The 18,020-nt window shown below is 38.4% G+C and overlaps 1 protein-coding gene across 50 annotated transcripts in view; it reads right to left on the minus strand.

Moving 5' to 3' along the window:
- Nucleotides 1-18,020, minus strand: part of MAP4K4 (mitogen-activated protein kinase kinase kinase kinase 4) — a 194,552-nt gene that overhangs the window by 10,172 nt on the left and 166,360 nt on the right. For 30 of the 50 annotated variants that reach the window (XM_043603119.1, XM_043603103.1, XM_043603114.1 and 27 more), the window contains 5 exons: nucleotides 17,477-17,668; nucleotides 15,267-15,384; nucleotides 14,774-14,944; nucleotides 7,777-7,920; nucleotides 1,503-1,637 (listed from right to left, as the gene is read on the minus strand). In XM_043603119.1, the coding sequence (XP_043459054.1) occupies nucleotides 1,503-1,637; nucleotides 7,777-7,920; nucleotides 14,774-14,944; nucleotides 15,267-15,384; nucleotides 17,477-17,668 (760 nt within the window). The remainder of the gene's footprint in view (nucleotides 1-1,502; nucleotides 1,638-7,776; nucleotides 7,921-14,773; nucleotides 14,945-15,266; nucleotides 15,385-17,476; nucleotides 17,669-18,020) is intronic. The other 20 variants (XM_043603125.1, XM_043603127.1, XM_043603126.1 and 17 more) reach the window with 1 other exon arrangement.

The raw sequence follows: 18,020 nt of genomic DNA on the forward strand, positions 1-18,020 counted from the left end.
CAATGATGAAAAGATTTTAGATCTGTACTGTTAATATGATAGCCACAAGTTATATGTGGCTATTGGGCACTTGGAATGTACTAGTGCCACTGAAGAACCACATTTTATAGTTTATTTCATGTTAATTAATTTAAATATAAATTTAAGTAGCCCCTATTCTTGATGGAAATCATATTGTACAGCACAGGTCTTGATAAACTGAATATAATTTCCTAAAAGTATAATGAATGAATGGTACCACACACTCTTACCGCAGAAAATGCTTGTGATTCATTCTGTAAGAATGACAGACCTGAGGATAACTGTTTTATTCCAATGAAAAGCCCAGCACAGTGTAACACATCTGCCTCTAGTTCCCCCTGTAGGATAATCTATTCATGCACATTTCACCCATTCTGAATGATTTCATTAAATTTAACCTTAGATGATTTTAGTTACCCTGCAAAAATTATTTCACATAAACACAGCACAGAAAATCCCAATCCCAAAATTTCATCAAGTATATAGTACTACTTTTCAGTAACACTCAGAATCATGCCAAACTGGGGTGGCTTCTGCAATCATTATTAATCAGTGAGCTGAGAGTTGTGGACAGATTATATAAATAATAAGAGAATGTCAAGGACTGTAATATCCCTAGAAGCAGAGAAAATGACTATAGCATATACTTTCACAAACAGAAAAAAACAAAACATAGTAGCAGAAATCAATATTCAATAGGATGCTTACATTAATCAGTCTTAGGTATAATAGAGACTATTTGCTGATCTTCTCAAATTCCCATTTCAAATTCTATTAGAATATATTATCTCTCCAATAAAGTTTAATTTGGCTAAGCGTCATTATTTCCCCTTTACTTCCAACATTAGTACCAGTATTTTAATTTTTTTTCATACATAAAAAAAATTTGTTTTGGTTTTGTTCTTGCAAGCTCTTACTTCATAAGAACCAAAGCATGTGTGCCAGCAAAAGAAAAAACAAGACAGTTGCTATGAAACATTGGCTGGCCGGCTAGATTCGTTTAGTAGTTAAGAGCACAGTAGCTTTGCACAGTGCGCTTCATTCAAAACGACAAGCCATATAGCTCTTTGGTCAAACTCTCAAACATTCTGTCAATGACTGCCAAGGACCCAAAGTCCTCTCAACGGAGATGAGGCTTGGAGCACAAAGCAAGAATCCAAATTGGCTGGCTTTCCTTTGGCAAGGTTTCCTTAGAGAGGTTATTGTGACCACATCTTACAGAGAAGAATCTAGACTGTCAAAGAGGAAGGGTAAAAAGCCTCGCTCACAAGATGAATGTGAGCATGAGATGGATGGAGGACAGAATGAATGGCAGGAATGAATGGTGTTATGTTAAAAGGTACATTGTGAGTCAAGATGACACTTCGGGATTAGAAGATGCCTTAGAAACATAATCGCAGAAAACATCTAGGTGTATCAGAAAGAACCCTGTGGAACAAAACCCTGCAGAATAAAACCCTCATGACCCTCCTGGAACTTACCAACTTTATAGTGTACACATCCTTCCAAATCCCCCACGGTTGTCCATCCCTGCTTCTTCTCAACTTCTGGATCATTGTGAAGTATTTTATTTCGTAACCAAGACAAATAGTAGACACGTAACTTATCTTTTTTGCCTAGCAAAACAAATATAAATATTTTATATACGTATTCAAAGTAGGTGCCATCTATTAATAACAGCAGTAACCAAATGAGCAATAAATATTATCCTCCTAAGGGAACCATTCTGTATGAGTTTTACTAGAACCTCAATTTAAGCTATTCAGATGGATTTTGAAACGCCTATAGAATTATCATCAGGTATAGGCCTGATTAGAAGGGAAGGTTTTAAAAGAAAAAAGAACTCACACTTATGTAGATAGCCAGTATCCATAAACCACAAAGTAATACAAACACCTGCACAGCAATGCAACCAATAGACCTTATAAGATGCTTTCACATGTATTATGTGATCTGATTCTCAAAACTCTCTGGAGTAGCTATTAGTTCTCATTAGACAGCATAGAAAGATTAAATAGATCAACCAAGGCAGGGAATCAAATCCAGCAAAAAGCCATAAATTGAAGATGTGTGCAACTTAAAGGGCCGACAGAGGACTCACAACCTATAAATCACTTAGAAGAGAGATAACCCAATTGAAAAAGTGGGCAGTCGACTATAACAGTCAAAAGAAGTTAACTCATAGATACATAAAAAAGTACTTGCTCTCAATAGTCAATTAGTGAATGCATATTAAAACCATAATGAGATACAATTTTATGCATCTATCAGAGTGTCTAGAATTAAAAAGAACAACAGTACTCAAAGTAGGGAAGATGAGGAGTAACTAGAAACTCAGAAACCAGTGCTATAAATTGTTAGAACCATTTTAAAAAGCTTGGCATTATCTATTAAAGTAGGATGCATGTATATGCTACTTATGATCCAGTAACTTCTCTCTTCATATTAATGTGTGTGTATGAGCTCCCAAAAACATGAACAAGAATGTTCACAGCAGCATTGCTCCTAAGAACTGAAAACAGCAAACACAAATGTTTATCAACAACAGAACAAATAAATGAATTGTGGTATAGTCATACACAGAAATGAAGTGGAATACACCTCTATGAGCAACAACAAAACGGGTGTTGAACAAAAGAAACTAGACACATTGACAAGCTCAAGAAGAAAAATCATATGATCTTATCAACAGATTCAGAAAAAACATCTGACAAAACCCAACATTCATTTCATGATCAAAAATTCACAGCAAATAGGAATAGAGGGAAATTGCCTCAATTTGACAAATAACATCTATAAAAAACTTACAGCTAATACCATACTTAATGGTGAGAAACTAGATACTTTCCTCTTCAGATCAGGAACAAGGGAAGGGTGTCCCCACTTACGACTCCTATTAAACATCATACTACATGTCCTAGCTAATGCAGTAAGACAAAGGAAATAAAAGGTATGCAAACTGGGAAGGAAGAAATACAGGACTGTTCACATAGAAAATGACAAAGAACTGGTAAAAAAAAAAAATTCCTGCAATTAATAAATAATTATATAAGGTTGCAAGCTACAAGGTTCATATATAAAAGTCAACTGTTTTCCTATATACTTGCAACAAGCAATTGGAAATTTGAAATTAAAATACAGCATCTGCAGAAGTACTAAAAACCAAAAAAAGATATATTTAGTTATAAATGTGACAAAATAGGCCTACACAACATCTGTATGAGGAAAACTACAAAACTCTGAAGAAAGAAATTAAAGGAGATCGAAACAGATGGAGATATATTCAATGGTCATGGGTAAAACTCAATATTGCTAAGATGTAAGTTCTACTGAACTTGATCTATGTACAATTAATGTAATCCCAATCAAAATCCTATCAAGTTATTTGTACATGTTAATAAACTGACTCTAAACTTTATATGGAAAGGCAAAAGAGCCAAAACAGCCAACACAGTATTGAGCAAGAACAAGTTTGGAGGGCTGACACTACCTGACTTCAAGAGTTACTTCAAAGCTACAGTAATCAAGACAATGTGGTATTAGCAAAAGGAAGGACAGATCAATGGAACAAAACAGAGATCTAGACCCTCACAAATATAATGAACTATGGGGGTGCCTGGGTGGCTCAGTCAGTTGAGTGTCCAACTCTTGATTTCAGCTCAGGTTATGATCCCAGGGTTGTGGGACAGAGCGCCGCATTGGGGTCCACACTGAGCATGGAGCCTGCTTGAGATTCATTCTCTCTCTCTCTCTCTCCCCTTTTGCTCCTCTCCCCCACTGGTTGTCTCTCCCAAAAATAAAAAACAAACAAAAAAATACAATGAACTAATCTTTGACAAAGGATCAAAGGCCATTCAACAGAAAAAGGATGGTCTTTTCGACAATCACTGCTAGAAGGACTGGACATTCATATACAAAAAATAATGAATTTATAGACTTTGAACCTCTCACAAAGATCAAATGGATCACAGACCTAAACATGAAATGCAAAGCTATAAAGCTTCTAGAAGATAACATAGGAGAAAACCTAGGTACAACCTCCTTGGATTTGGCAATGCCTTTTCAGATATAACACCAAAAGGATAATCCATGAAAGAAAAAAAAAAAAAGGTAAGTTAGACATCATTAAAATTAAAAACTTTTGTGGAAGACACAGTTAAGAGAATGGACAGACAAGCCACAAACTGCAAAAAAAAAAAATTGCAAAAACCTATTTGATAAAGGACTTGTATCCAAACGTACAAAGAACTCTTAAAACTCAAGAGAAGAAAACAAACAACCCGATTATAAAATAGACAAAAGACCTTAAGAGATACCTCACTAAAGATGACATACATAGATGGCAAATAACCATGTGAAAAGATATTCAACATCATTTCATCAGGAATTAAAAATTAAAACAATAATCAGACACTATACTATACTAATCCAAAATACATCACCAAATGCTGATGAGGCCATGGAGCAACATCTTCATTCATGCCTTGTAGGAACATGTGATAGAATCACTTTAGAAGACAGCCTAGCTATTTCTTACAAAGCTGAATGTAGTCTTTTTTTTTTTTAAATAATGTTTTCAAATTTATTTGAGAGAGACAGCAAAAGTGGGGGAGGGGCAGAGAGAGAGAGAGAAAGAGAGAGAGAGGGAGGGAGGGAGGGAGGGAGGGAGAGAGAACCCCAAGCAAGCTCTGTGCTGTGGGCGCAGAGCCTGACGCAGGGCTTGAACTCATGAAAAGTGCGAGATCATGATCTGAGTGGAAACCAAGTGTCGGGCACTTAACCAACTGAGCCACCCAGGTGCCCAGTTGAATGTAGTCTTACCTTATGTTCAGCAATCATGCTGCTAGGTATTTAACCAAGCACATAAGTTGAAAACATGTCTACACAAAAAACTGTCCAAAAATATTTGTAGCAGTTTCATTCATAATTGCTGCAAATTGGAAGCAACCAAGAGGTCTTTCAATAAGTGAATGGATACACAAAGTGGCACACCCACACAAAAGATTATTCAACAATAAAAAGAAATGCACTATCAAGTCATGAAAAGACATGGAGGAACCTTAAATGCATATTGCTAGAGAAAAGATGCCAGTCTGAAAAGGCTACATACTACACATGATTTCAACTATGATGTTCTGGAAAAGGTCACATAGAAAATTAAAAAAAAAAAAAAAATCAGTTGTTGCCAGGGACTTTTGGAGAGAGATGAATAGGTGGAACACAGGGGATTTTCAGGGCAGTGAAATTAGTCTATAATTGTGGATAATTATGTGTTTGTCAGAACCCAAAGAACTGTACAACACAAAGGGTGAACCCTAACGTAAACTACAGACTTCAGTTAATAAAAATAATGTATGAATACGGGATCATCAATTACAACAAAAGTACTACACTAATGAGGCTAATTGGGAAAACTGGAGGTGGGGGGTAATACAGGAATTGTCTATATTTTCTTTCCAACTTTTCTGTAAACCTAAAGTGCTCTTTAAAAAAAAACAAAACAAAAACAAAAAACCCCAGCCAGACACAAAAGAATACCTACCATTTTACCATTTCTGCAGCTTTAGTTCAATGAAGGTAAAACCAATCTTGGGTATTTAAAGGACAGTGTTTCCCTCTGGGAACATGGGGGGCAGTGACTGGGAGGCAGCAAAGTGGGAACTGCAGGGAAGCTTCTGGACTGCTGGGATTGTTCCATTTCTTCACCAGGGTATAGGTGCTACATGGATGGATTCTAACTGTGACAATTCACTGGGCTGTATACTTATAATCTGTGCACTTTTTGTATTACGTCTTATACTTCGACACAATCTTTTTAAGTTTTGAAGACTTTTTTTTTAAATAAAAAAAATTTTTTAATGTTTATTTATTTTTGAGAGAGACAGAGTGTGAGCAGGAGAGGGGCAGAGAGAGAGGGAGACACAGAATCCCAAGCAGGCTCCAGGCTCTGAGCTGTTAGCACAGAGCCCCACGTAAGGTTCAAACTCATGGACTGCAAGATCATACCTGAGCTGAAGTTGGATGCTTAACCGACTGAGCCACCCAGTCGCCCGTTTTGAAGACTTTTTGAATGTGGGGAAATACTCAATAAAATATGTTAAATGAAACAAAAACTATGTACTTTTATGTATATAGTGTTCCATTTCCATACTGTAATATATACTTACAGATATGAGAAGGAAATATAAAAAAGTGTCAACGAGAGTGGTCTCTGAGATAGGGTAACATTTTGTTTTATTCTTCCTAAGGTTTTCTCATTTTTTTAAGCTTCCTACAATTAATATGTATTACTTTCATGATTGTAAAAAAAAAAATCATTAAAAGCTACAAAAGAGGAATAGAGAAAAGTAGACCCCAAAAATTACTGGTGTCAGCTGTTTAGTGATTCCCATAAATCTTCTTGTTCAGTGAATCACAAAATGAAGCCCAAGCCATTTTTAGTGGCAGATTCATTTCTCCTCCAATTTTAAAACCTACTCCACATTAACACTCAAGTTGTAAATGGTTGTTTTCTCATTTAAGTATGAGATGGATGGCGAAATTTTTGCACTTCAACAAACATCTTTTACTTACAACCAAAAGCGTATTTCAAAACTAAAATAACTGCAAGAGATGTTACATATAAACAAATATAATAAGCTGGAGCTAGCAGATGACTAAATCAAAACTGCTGTGGGTTATGAGAAGACCTAAAGTATTTGAATTTTGCATACTCTTGACTCCAGCAATCATACAAATTATTAGGAAACCAGTACCCACGCATCATGGGCATGTGTGCGCAATGGTTAAGTCAACTACAAGATATATGCCAAAAATATCTACGTGAGGGGAAAAAAGGGATAAACTAAAAGATTTACAACAGAAGCAAATACATTTTAGAATATCTATACAAAAAAACACTCTATAGCCATATAAAATACAACTGTTTATAAAGAAATGTTTAATGACACAGAGAGAGCAAGTACCTGATTTGGTCAAACAAGAATGAACACTGTATAACTTCAGGACAGTGGTTACAGGGGCAGCTGAAAGGGGAAGGGAGGCTAACTGCAGGTACAAAAGTGTATCTAACACCTGTTAAAACTAATCAGTACATGGGTGTCATTATTCTGTAATCATTCTCTCATTATTGTCTGTATGTTTGAAATGTTGTATAACCATTTAAATGCAGATTTTCCCCCCTTTATGAGTGTATTTTAAGTGTGTGTATGCTTAAAAGATTAGAAGTTAAAAATTGAAGTCAATAGTGTCTCTGGATGATTTTACATTTTATTTCTCCTACTTGCTTTTCTACAGTGTTTTTCCACAATGCACATATATTACATAATTTATACTAAAAAAAAACTCTTTCTAACAAGAAGCTTATAGTAAGTGTTAACGGATGTAAAGAAAAACCATAATATGGTACTTGTGCCATCATGGCAGAGCACAGTCCCTTCTGCATGCAAGAGTCCTATGGGTGGAAGCAGACACAAACCTCCAAGCCAGGGAAGCCACATTCAACCCAACGAGCAATGGGGCAGAGAGGGTGGTTGTGTGGGAGAGGTCAACTAGAGAGCGCATGCCCCTGTGCTTTTCAAGACTGCTCTTTAGAGGAGCCCTACAGGTTCAGTGTGTACACGTGGGTCACATCTTTCTATTACTTTACTATGAGACCATGCTATGATTGTACCTCGTTCAGCCATTACTTCAAAAAATGAGCTAACAGAAGTTTTGTGCTGGGAAGTAATCCTGCTTTATTAAATGAACACTTACCAGATATTGTCACCAAGACATTCAAGCCTTCAAGGACATCCATTTGCTGAAATCGTCTTCTGTTGATCAGAGGATATACCTTCCCTTGGCCACTTCTGTCCAGCAGCATCAGGCCACTCTCTGTACCCACTAACAAATTCACTCCTGTTTTAAAAACACAGAAAGACCTGAATTTTATGCCGTGCTTGGCAAACAGTCTGGTTGTATGGAAAGGATAACGCCAGCTATCTGGAAAAGAGTGGTTTTTAAACTCACCCACAAAAAGAAATGCTTGGAATAGCCAGAGGTTAAAGTAACCAAATGGCAACAAATCACAGAGGAGTGAGGGTGAAATACTTACTTAAATCAAAAAAAAGATATGAGAGAGATGTCTGTTTTCATGATCCCTTCATACTTCCTTTACTGTCTTTATTTGGATTGCCAAACTTCTGGCATGAGATATAGCTACCTCAAATCCTTACCAATTTATGACTCACCGTGCCATTTTCTTAAAGACCATTCTCCATCATCATCAAGAAAGCAACAATATTTCTTAGGAATATTAAAATACTGTGACCTCCCCATGGGACCAATCCTGGCTTCTCTATTTGCTACCATGGTCTTCCCCTGCTCCAGCTCCATTCAGCTCCAGCTCTTGGTTTTCTCTGCGCCCCCCACCCCTTTTTTAAACCTTCTCTGCTTCTTAAAACACAAAAGACATCTCCTTTGCTTTCTGAAGGAGCACGTCAGAACCATCAACTCCTAATTTCATACTCTACCTGCTTTTCCACACCTGCTGTAAATTTCTACTGAAACCAACTTCTCAACTTTTGCCATTTCTGTAACAGCACCACCACCTGTTCCACACATCTAGCTAAACTGACCACCAGAACCAGAGAAAACCTTCCTTTCCCTTTCCTCTGCTCTCACCTTACACCAGGCTTTGGCCTCCTTGTAAATGATGGATAGTGACTTTAACTCAGGTTGTTACAACATCCTCCCTCTACTTGCTCATGGCAGCAGCCCAAACAATCCTCATCTTCCGACAATACTCATTAGGTTCTACTACATCTTCAAAACTACACACCCTATAGGGCAGGGTACAAAAGCCTCAACTTGGCATTCAAAACTCTCTGTACCTTGAGTCAACTTACTTCTCCCTATCACTCACTTATTTCCTTAAATGCCTTCTTTCCTTGGTCTATAACCTTCCTTGTCTAAACCAACTTTGTAACATGTAGCACAGATCACCTTATATTCCTAAGCAGTTAGGCACATACATGTTTGCACTGATTCCCTCAACTGGGTAATAAACTCACTGAGACAAGGAATAAAGTATTTGTGCTTTTAAAAAATTGCCCAATCAATATTTACTGGTAGATGGAATGATGCGGAAGAATACCATGTATTTTCCTGAACCACACAATTCACGTTTTATTACACAGGAAGACACACACAGACATACACACATACCCTATTTCCAGAAAACTTCAAGTGAACAACTGTGAAGGCAAGAAGTAAACACGCTCCCAACCCTCTCTCAGCTCTGTCCCTGTTCCATTGAGCAAGTAAAACCCAAGAGTTGGAGGGACAGTATCTATATCCAAGCAATCCTTGTGAGGAAACTGGACACACTTTTTGGGGTCTAGGGGGAAGCTGGGAACCTGGAATTTACATATGTAGTAACTATCACTGCCATTCAAATGCAAAAAACTTCAACTAACAGAGTGCAAGGCTCACAAGGACAACAGTTACAAATGTGCTGAAACACTGTAGGCTCTAAACTAATATAACACTATCCCTAGAGTCCTCAAAAAATGTAAAATGTGTAAAAAGGTCCTCATGAATTCTAGACATCTACAGTTTCTGATTATAGCGTGACCTGAGGAAAGCCCCCCATTAAAAACCTATTAGGCATATGATGCAGGTTTCCATTTTGTCCTTACAGAAACAGTGGTACGTTTCACAAGAGCATCCCTGTATGTGCTGCCCCACATATGCTTCCACCAAATCACAGGTGCTTTCCATCTACTACTACTGTAATGAGAGCTTGTTAGAACCTGACATACTATGAAATAGCTTCAGAAAATGTGAAGGAAGAAAAACCTGAGTATTCACTACCCATTAAGAGTAACCATTAAAAGTAAACAAAACTCTCAAAGTATGGTCATTTGAAGAGCTTAAGAAAAAGGCTTATGAATGCACATGACTTCGTCTGTCACTTATAATTAAGATTTTTAGAATGTGCCATCCAGACCAGCCTTGTCCAACAGAACTTATCTTGATGTCAATGTGTTAGCCACACGTGGCTACTGAGCACTTGAAACATGGCTGGTGCAACTGAGGAACTGAAGCTTCTATTAAATTTAAATAGCCACATGAAATATCAGCTATGGCTGATACTACCATTTTATTCATCAGGTAACATTGTGGCTTTGAATTAGGGTTCACAGCCTTACACTTTATAAGGCTTACAAGCCATCATGTTTTTCCATGAGAAAGTTTTTTAATAGAAAGATGACACACATCAGATAATTACTTAATGCTAAGAAAAAAAACACTGTCCAATTTAAAAACACACTTATCATCACTGCAAGAAAAATAAGTGCTTATGTAATGCTCCTTCATTTTCATACAATTTCACTTTTGAGGTTCACCATTTTGTGGTGACCATCTCCCTATCAATGCAGAACTATATTTGGACATTATCCTTAGTGTTTTCCCTCCACATACCTAGATGAGACAATTTTAACTGGCTTCACAGGTAAACAGAAGAAAAACAAAACATTAACTGATAGAGCTGTTTTCAGACAGAGTCCATTCCAAAGATTCCATTTCATGTAATATTTCAATATTTTCCCAATCTTCAATATCAAGTAGCTGAAAGACCCATGTCAAAAGTCTGGTAATAACTACTGAAATATAAGATTCTGAAACCTATTATTTGTGGTTTCCAAAAACAAACAGCATCCAAACATCAATCAAAATTTTACAGTACGAAATAATAAATAAAAGACAAAACTGAAAAAGTCTTTTCATAAACATAAAAAATACAGATACTTTGGTACTTATACTCTACCTCATAATTCTCCATTATGTATTTCCAAGAACTATGTCATTCTGTAAAGTACTGAGTGTTAGTACTCAGAGGAATATTGAGTCACTGGAAAATAACCACCCTGGAAATTATGGGCCGATGAAAAAAATTAAGTTGCAGGCTGCAATAACCTTTTATAAATATCCTTTTTAAACCTTTCAACTGTTAGGTATAATTAAACTTTAAATATTAATTGCTCAAAGGCAAGCTGTATTAGGAACTGTGACTGTATTCATAGAAATCTGGTTTAAGATGGGGAAAAATGGCTATTAACTCTATAATGTGTGATTTAAAGTTTCCTTTAAGGGCTAGTATCCAAAATCTATAAAGAGCTCACCAAACTCCACACCCGAAAAACAAATAACCCAGTGAAGAAATGGGCAGAAAACATGAATAGACACTTCTCTAAAGAAGACATCCGGATGGCCAACAGGCATATGAAAAGATGCTCAACGTCGCTCCTCATCAGGGAAATACAAATCAAAACCACACTCAGATATCACCTCACGCCAGTCAGAGTGGCCAAAATGAACAAATCAGGAGACTATAGATGCTGGAGAGGATGTGGAGAAATGGGAACCCTCTTGCACTGTTGGTGGGAATGCAAATTGGTGCAGCCACTCTGGAAAGCAGCGTGGAGGTTCCTCAGAAAATTAAAACCAGACCTACCCTATGACCCAGCAATAGCACTGCTAGGAATTTACCCAAGGGATACAGGAGTACTGATGCATAGGGGCACTTGTACCCCAATGTTCATAGCAGCACTCTCAACAATAGCCAAATTATGGAAAGAGCCTAAATGTCCATCAACTGATGAATGGATAAAGAAATTATGGTTTATATACACAATGGAATACTACATGGCAATGAGAAAAAATGAAATATGGCCCTTCGTAGCAACATGGATGGAACTGGAGAGTGTTATGCTAAGTGAAATAAGCCATACAGAGAAAGACAGATACCATATGTTTTCAGTCTTATGTGGATCCTGAGAAACTTAACAGAAACCCATGGGGGAGGGGAAGGAAAAAAAAAAAAGAGGTTAGAGTGGGAGAGAGCCAAAGCATAAGAGACTGTTAAAAACTGAGAACAAACTGAGGGTTGATGGGGGGTGGGAGGGAGGGGGGGGTGGGTGATGGGTATTGAGGAGGGCACCTTTTGGGATGAGCACTGGGTGTTGTATGGAAACCAATTTGACAATAAATTTCATGTATTGAAAAAAAAATTAAAAATAAAAAAATAAAAATAAATAAAGTTTCCTTTAAATTCTATGATGATATTACAGGCAATGGTCTGTAGTAAACTGCAGATAGTTTACTGTTAAGAGTGGGAACAGGGGCACTTGGCTGATTCAGTCAGTAGACACGTGACTCTTGATGTTGGGGTTGTAGGTTTCGAGCCCTGCATTAGGTGTACAGATAACTTAAAAATAAAATTAAAAAAAAAAAAAGAAAGAAAGAAAAAGGAAAATAAAAGAGAAAAGAAAAGAAAAGGAAAGAAAAGGAAAGGAAAGGAAAGGAAAGGAAAGGAAAGGAAAGGAAAGGAAAGGAAAGAAAAGAAAAGAAAAGAAAAGAAAAGAAAAGAAAAGAAAAGCTGGAACAATCATGTTCAAAATGTATGTTAAAATAATCCTGGCTGTGAATGGGAAAACCGTCTTATTACAAAAATATAATAGGTAGCATCTTACAAAGCAGAAGTCAATTATATAAGATGATTAAAAAAGAATGCTTGAAGCTAGCATTTTCTTTTTAAAAGTTTTGTTTTTAAGTTTATTTGTTTTGAGACAGAGCAAGCAAGGAGGGACAAAGAGAGGAGAGAATCCCAAGCATGTCCGTGCTGTCAGCACGGAGCTCGACACAGGGCTCCATTCCACGAACTGTGAGATCATGACCTAAGCCAAAACCAAGAGTAGGGTGCTTAACTGACTGAAACACCCAGGTGCCCTGAGGTCAGCATTTTCTAAGAGGGCACACAAAAAGCCTGTCTAACCTATCTAACACTGGTCAGCTGACTTTCAATGCATCAATGTCACCATTTCAAACTAATACTCTAGAGTCCTCTGAATTTTCTCCCCTTGTCAGGCTACCACTCTCAAAGTACATGTCTTAACTTTTCTGTGTCTTAAGTCTTTAAAAAGCTTATTTTTAAATTTAACTTAACAGGCTTGTTTTTTTAACTTACTTTTTAGCTTAGCAGGCAGTTTAAGGAAACCCATCACTGATGTGCCCCGAGCCAAGGAGCAACTCAAATACATGGATTTATAGAAATGCATTTCAACTTTAAGTCATCTTGCCCATCACTCCTTTCCACATACTGATAAAACGGAAAGTTCTACCACATTTTTAAAAACACAAGCTCAGGATACTCTCTTATTCTCTGAGGTATTAAAGAAGTTCATTAGAAGGACAATTTTCATTAAATCAGCTAATGGCACAGAACAGAGTCCAGCACTTTGTAGGACATTAGTGTAAAATCAGTGTAAGACTGCTACCAAGTGCAAACGTTCCAGATAAAAATTATTTCACCAATTTCCAAAGAATTAACTTACTTAACACTATTTCTACACTAAATATAATGTATCAATTTTGATGATATACACACCCCCACAAAAGGCCTTTAAAAAGAAAGGACATGATGGAACTCCATTCCATGATGTGATCACAACTGGCATTCATGCAGCAACACTAACAGTGCCATGCGGTGACAATGCTGTGCCAGCTGCTTTCACATGATCCTAGTAATCCCCCTCCAAGTGGCTACTGTTACCTTTACCTACAAGGTCAATACAGAAAAGGCCTTCTGATATAGGAGACTTAAGATACTCAGTGGTGACAAGGACAGAAACCCAGAATTCAAAAAGTGAAAGAGAAAGCAGGTGTGTGTGCAAAGGGGAAAGGACTCTCCTGAACCTCTCGGTTCCCGAGAGTAGGAGCTGGTGAAAGGGGCAGGAGAGCAGTCATCGGACAGACGTGCTGAGCACTCAACCAAAACGGATCGCATGTCTTCTGTCTACTTACATTTGTAATGTCAAGGGAAGGAGACACTGTTCTGATTAGAAACAGGGTCCCTACTGAAAACAGATTTTGGGGTTCAGGCAGGAGAAGAACAAAAACACAGCATGGGACTAGAAGACAAGTTCTAAGACAGGTTCTGTCTGTGGGAGCAAGGAAGGTGATGACAGAGAGGCCAGGTTCAGAACATGAGAGGGTGTAGTCCTGCGCATGGCAGACTTAGTCTCTTGTGGCGTCTTAGGTTGTGAATATGCTACACCAATACTGCAGACAGGCAACGGAGAAAGTCAGTACAACAGTCTGCTTCTGCAGACTCTGGCCAGTAAAAAACTGCTTTTAAAAACTTCATTTCCATGTGAGGCCCAAGTCATGAAGGGCAAGGAAAAACATCAAACTGCAGTCCAACAAATTTCTTCATTCTCCCTATAAATAAGGACCAACTCGAATGTCTTTCTTATCTTTCTAGTTTTTTCTTTACGTGAAGAAATAGGAGGTTAGCCATTGACTGAAACAAGTGCATGAACATACACGTGCCTGCATGATTCTTTAGGAAAAGGTTACAAGGGTGGGCATCGCAGAAGTCTTCCCACCAGGGGCACCTGGGTGGCTCAGAAGGTTGAGCGTCTGACTCTTGATATTAGCTCAGGTTATGATCTCATGGTTGTGAGATTGAGGCCTGCCATCAGGCTCCATGCTCTGCCTGGGATTCTGTCTCCCCCTGCCCCTCTCTCAAAATAAATAAATTAATAAAAATTAAAAAAAAAAAAAGTTTTCCAATTTATCTGTTAACAACCCTTTAAAAACTCCCCAAACTATCCAAAATAGTACTTCTCTAAAAGACCAGTCCACTCTTCAGAATTAAAAAAAAAAAAAAAAGGATAGAGAGTCATAGTAGCAGTACAATACCTACCCCATAAGGCAGCACACAGAATCTCGGAGTTAAATCTCTTCTTATATTTACGAATCTCTGGGGTGTCACTCTGTGGCCTAGTGTTGGTGGGATTCACATTGACCACTGAGCCCTTCCGGGTAGGATCTTGCCTTATGGCTTCTGGTCTCATTCCATCACAGGAAAATCCCACTAGAACATGATACACTTTAAATTATTTTCTGTACACACAAACAATGCGCTTGCCTCCCTCCCCTGCTACACCTCAGTAAATATTCACATGTTGTAACGGACCCTTTGTCAAGAAAAAGAAATTTGTAAGAAATGTATATGGGAAAAGGAAACTGACTATGCAGCTCACTGCAAATAAGGCAATGCAAGCGGGATGGGTGTTTCTGTATCCGAGGTCTGTGCCTGCAAACAACCACCATGCCATGCCTCAGCCATCAGAAAGACCAAAACAAAGTGACCAAGTCCTGTTTGTCAGCTGCTTTCTTGTTGCTCCTTTACTTACCCACAGAAGTCACTGTTGTCCCACTAGATGGAGAAATCTGTAGTAATCTGGGGTCTATAAAAGGTGTAAAGGAGGAGGAAGATTTGTGTTTCTGGAGTGTGCTACTAGCGGACTGAGTCTGCAATGTAAATTTCAATTTTATTAATACAAATGACATTAAAAAATGAACACACAACATTTCAATCCATTTCTACACTGCATGATTTCCCACTAGGAAGGCCTATCCCTCCTGCATCGTTCCCCCCAAATGCTTTCAGGGGTGCCTCTGCATGTGCACAACACAGCCCGACAATAGGCTGTTCAACCTGGAACCACCAAAAAGCTACATCTCTCTTCAGAAGTACTGTTCATCTAAGACAGGAATGCTGTGAGCTACCAACAAAATCTACACTTCATGCTCCAAGTTGTTTTTTTTTTTTTTTTCAATAAATAATGATAATAAAAACTCCTAAAGGACAGGCTTGAAATGTCCATCTCAATTCATCAATTTCTGACATTATTCTTCTGCCCAAAAAAAGCCAATTAATATATGTTGGAATTTTGGCAAATCTTTGCTTTATATTATTTATTTTAAAGTGAGCCTCTTGCCAGAAAGCTACAGAAGCTTTGGCTACCACCGTTTTAGGTGCATCATCAGTAAACCCGTATCAAACAGGGGCTCATTAGCGAAAGGTGCAAACAACAAGATATGGCACATACTTTTGCTCTTTTAGGAACGCTAGTGTTTTGGTTAATAGTGTAACTTAAGACAAAAAAAAAATAACAAAACACAAAGAAAGTGAAACAAATTGTTAAGTGGAAATGTAATGACAATTAAAAACAAAACAAACGGAAAAATAAACTTGCCAGTTTAGTGAGTTAAGGGTTATAGTATATATTGGACATTAGAGCAAAATGGAGCAAAGTTTAAATATAAATATAAGGAGAAATGTGAGTGTAGGTGGGATATATCGCTGGAGAAAAAAGAACACTTCTGATCAAGTGCTTTAGTCCTGAAACCTTTCGCCCTCCACAGGCAGCTGAGAGTCACTATGTCCTAGAGCCCAAGACTGCCTAGGCTCCCAGGCTCTCTCCTCCCATTTCACACAGCTGTCTGCTGGCAAGCTTCCCACCCCATCCTGTGATCAATGGCCAATCCATCCGATGGCCAATCTGATGCAAGCCCACCTTGGAAGCAGTTGACTTGCCCCTGCTCCTCAAGGGGAGAGGATTATTCTGATTCTTTCTAACAAGGGAACCAAAATAGAAGCAGGTAGAGACAGGCTGGCAGTTAAATGTTTACATTAACAAGATTGGCTGAAGCTACATGCCACTCTCAACCTCCTTTCGACCATTAGACAAATGCATTTAAACCAAACCTCCCAAGAAATCAAACCACTTGTTTAATTTAGTACAGGGTGCTCAAGGTGGACTATGTCACTGCACTTGGGGCATAATCTTGTTCCAAAGATCAAAGCACCACCCAACTAGCACCCAGACTGAGCACCACAGCCAAGCCTTCAAACGAGCACACCAGATTTCCCATTCAAAAATTTAAATTAAAGCATGCTCAGACCCTTGCTCTTCTTAAAATCCTAATTTTCTACATTTCCCTAAAAATCATTTGGCCTTTTCTTAAACTCTGAATGAAGGTGGATTTCAAGGAAAGACATCCTTTTAACAGGGTTGGTGAAAACGAATCAGTAACCAACCAATGATCTACCCCCCCCCCCCCCCCAATCAAAAACAAAAAGCAACTCAGCCCTGTTTGAAGGAGATTCCTGTACAGGATAACAAGTGTGTCCAGATAAGGCCAAGTCTGCTTAACCAAATTTTTCTATATTTTACTTATCAGATAAAAAGAATGAAAAAGGCAGATTCCACAAACGGCTACAAGAATTTCATGCCAAATACATATGGATCTGAGAACACAGCAATCATTTTATTTAGACTTTTAAAAAATAAACTGAATAAAGAAAGCCATGCAACTACACTCATCTAGAGAAAAGTAAACAGTGAACTGGCAAGTTGGAGGGACGTTGATCTAGGGTTAAGGGATTTGTATGCAGATCTGAAACATGTTACTTGGGGTTGGGGAGAAGGGTAGGTGACAGAAGAAAGCAGGGGGAAGGGAGGGGTGAGGGGTGTGGGAAAGGTCTCCTCTGCAAACTAGCTACTAGGCAGTGCTGGTCAAACCCTATGAAAGCAGCCAGCTGTGGTGCGAGACATACCTCATTAGTAGTGAGCTTGTCCTGGGGTGTCTGTGGGGACATGGTGGGTGTCGGCTGGCTGGAGGATGGGGAGGAAGAGGTGGAGGAAGTGGAGGAGGAATGGCTTTGCTGTAAGAGATCTGGCAAGAGGTGAATGCGACCGGCAAAGCCATTGCTCTCATGATGGCTGGCGCGCTTTTGGTCAACTGTACTCTGTAGAAAAAACAGGCACACTCGTCTCGCTCAAGCGCTGCTGAAATTCCCTATGACCCTACTGATAACTGACTTAATGGTGCTGTGTGACTTTTCAAACTGTTAAATTATCAAAGAAAGACCGGAGGAAACTGGCCAAAATTGTTCACACTTCCTCGCCAAATGCCTACATTGAGCCAACAGAATTCAAAGTACCTCATCTGGTGGCCACAGGACTTGCACGGTGACGGCTTAATTGGTTTATCTGCCACACTAGCTGTTGTTACCAAAACCACTAGCCTTTTTTGTTTCTTTAAAAATCTATCTAAAGCCCTAGAGAGTACCCTGTCGCTTCTCTGAATCCTGGTCTTTT

The sequence above is a fragment of the Prionailurus bengalensis genome, chromosome A3 (assembly GCF_016509475.1).
Source record: "Prionailurus bengalensis isolate Pbe53 chromosome A3, Fcat_Pben_1.1_paternal_pri, whole genome shotgun sequence".
NCBI lineage: Eukaryota > Metazoa > Chordata > Mammalia > Carnivora > Felidae > Prionailurus > Prionailurus bengalensis.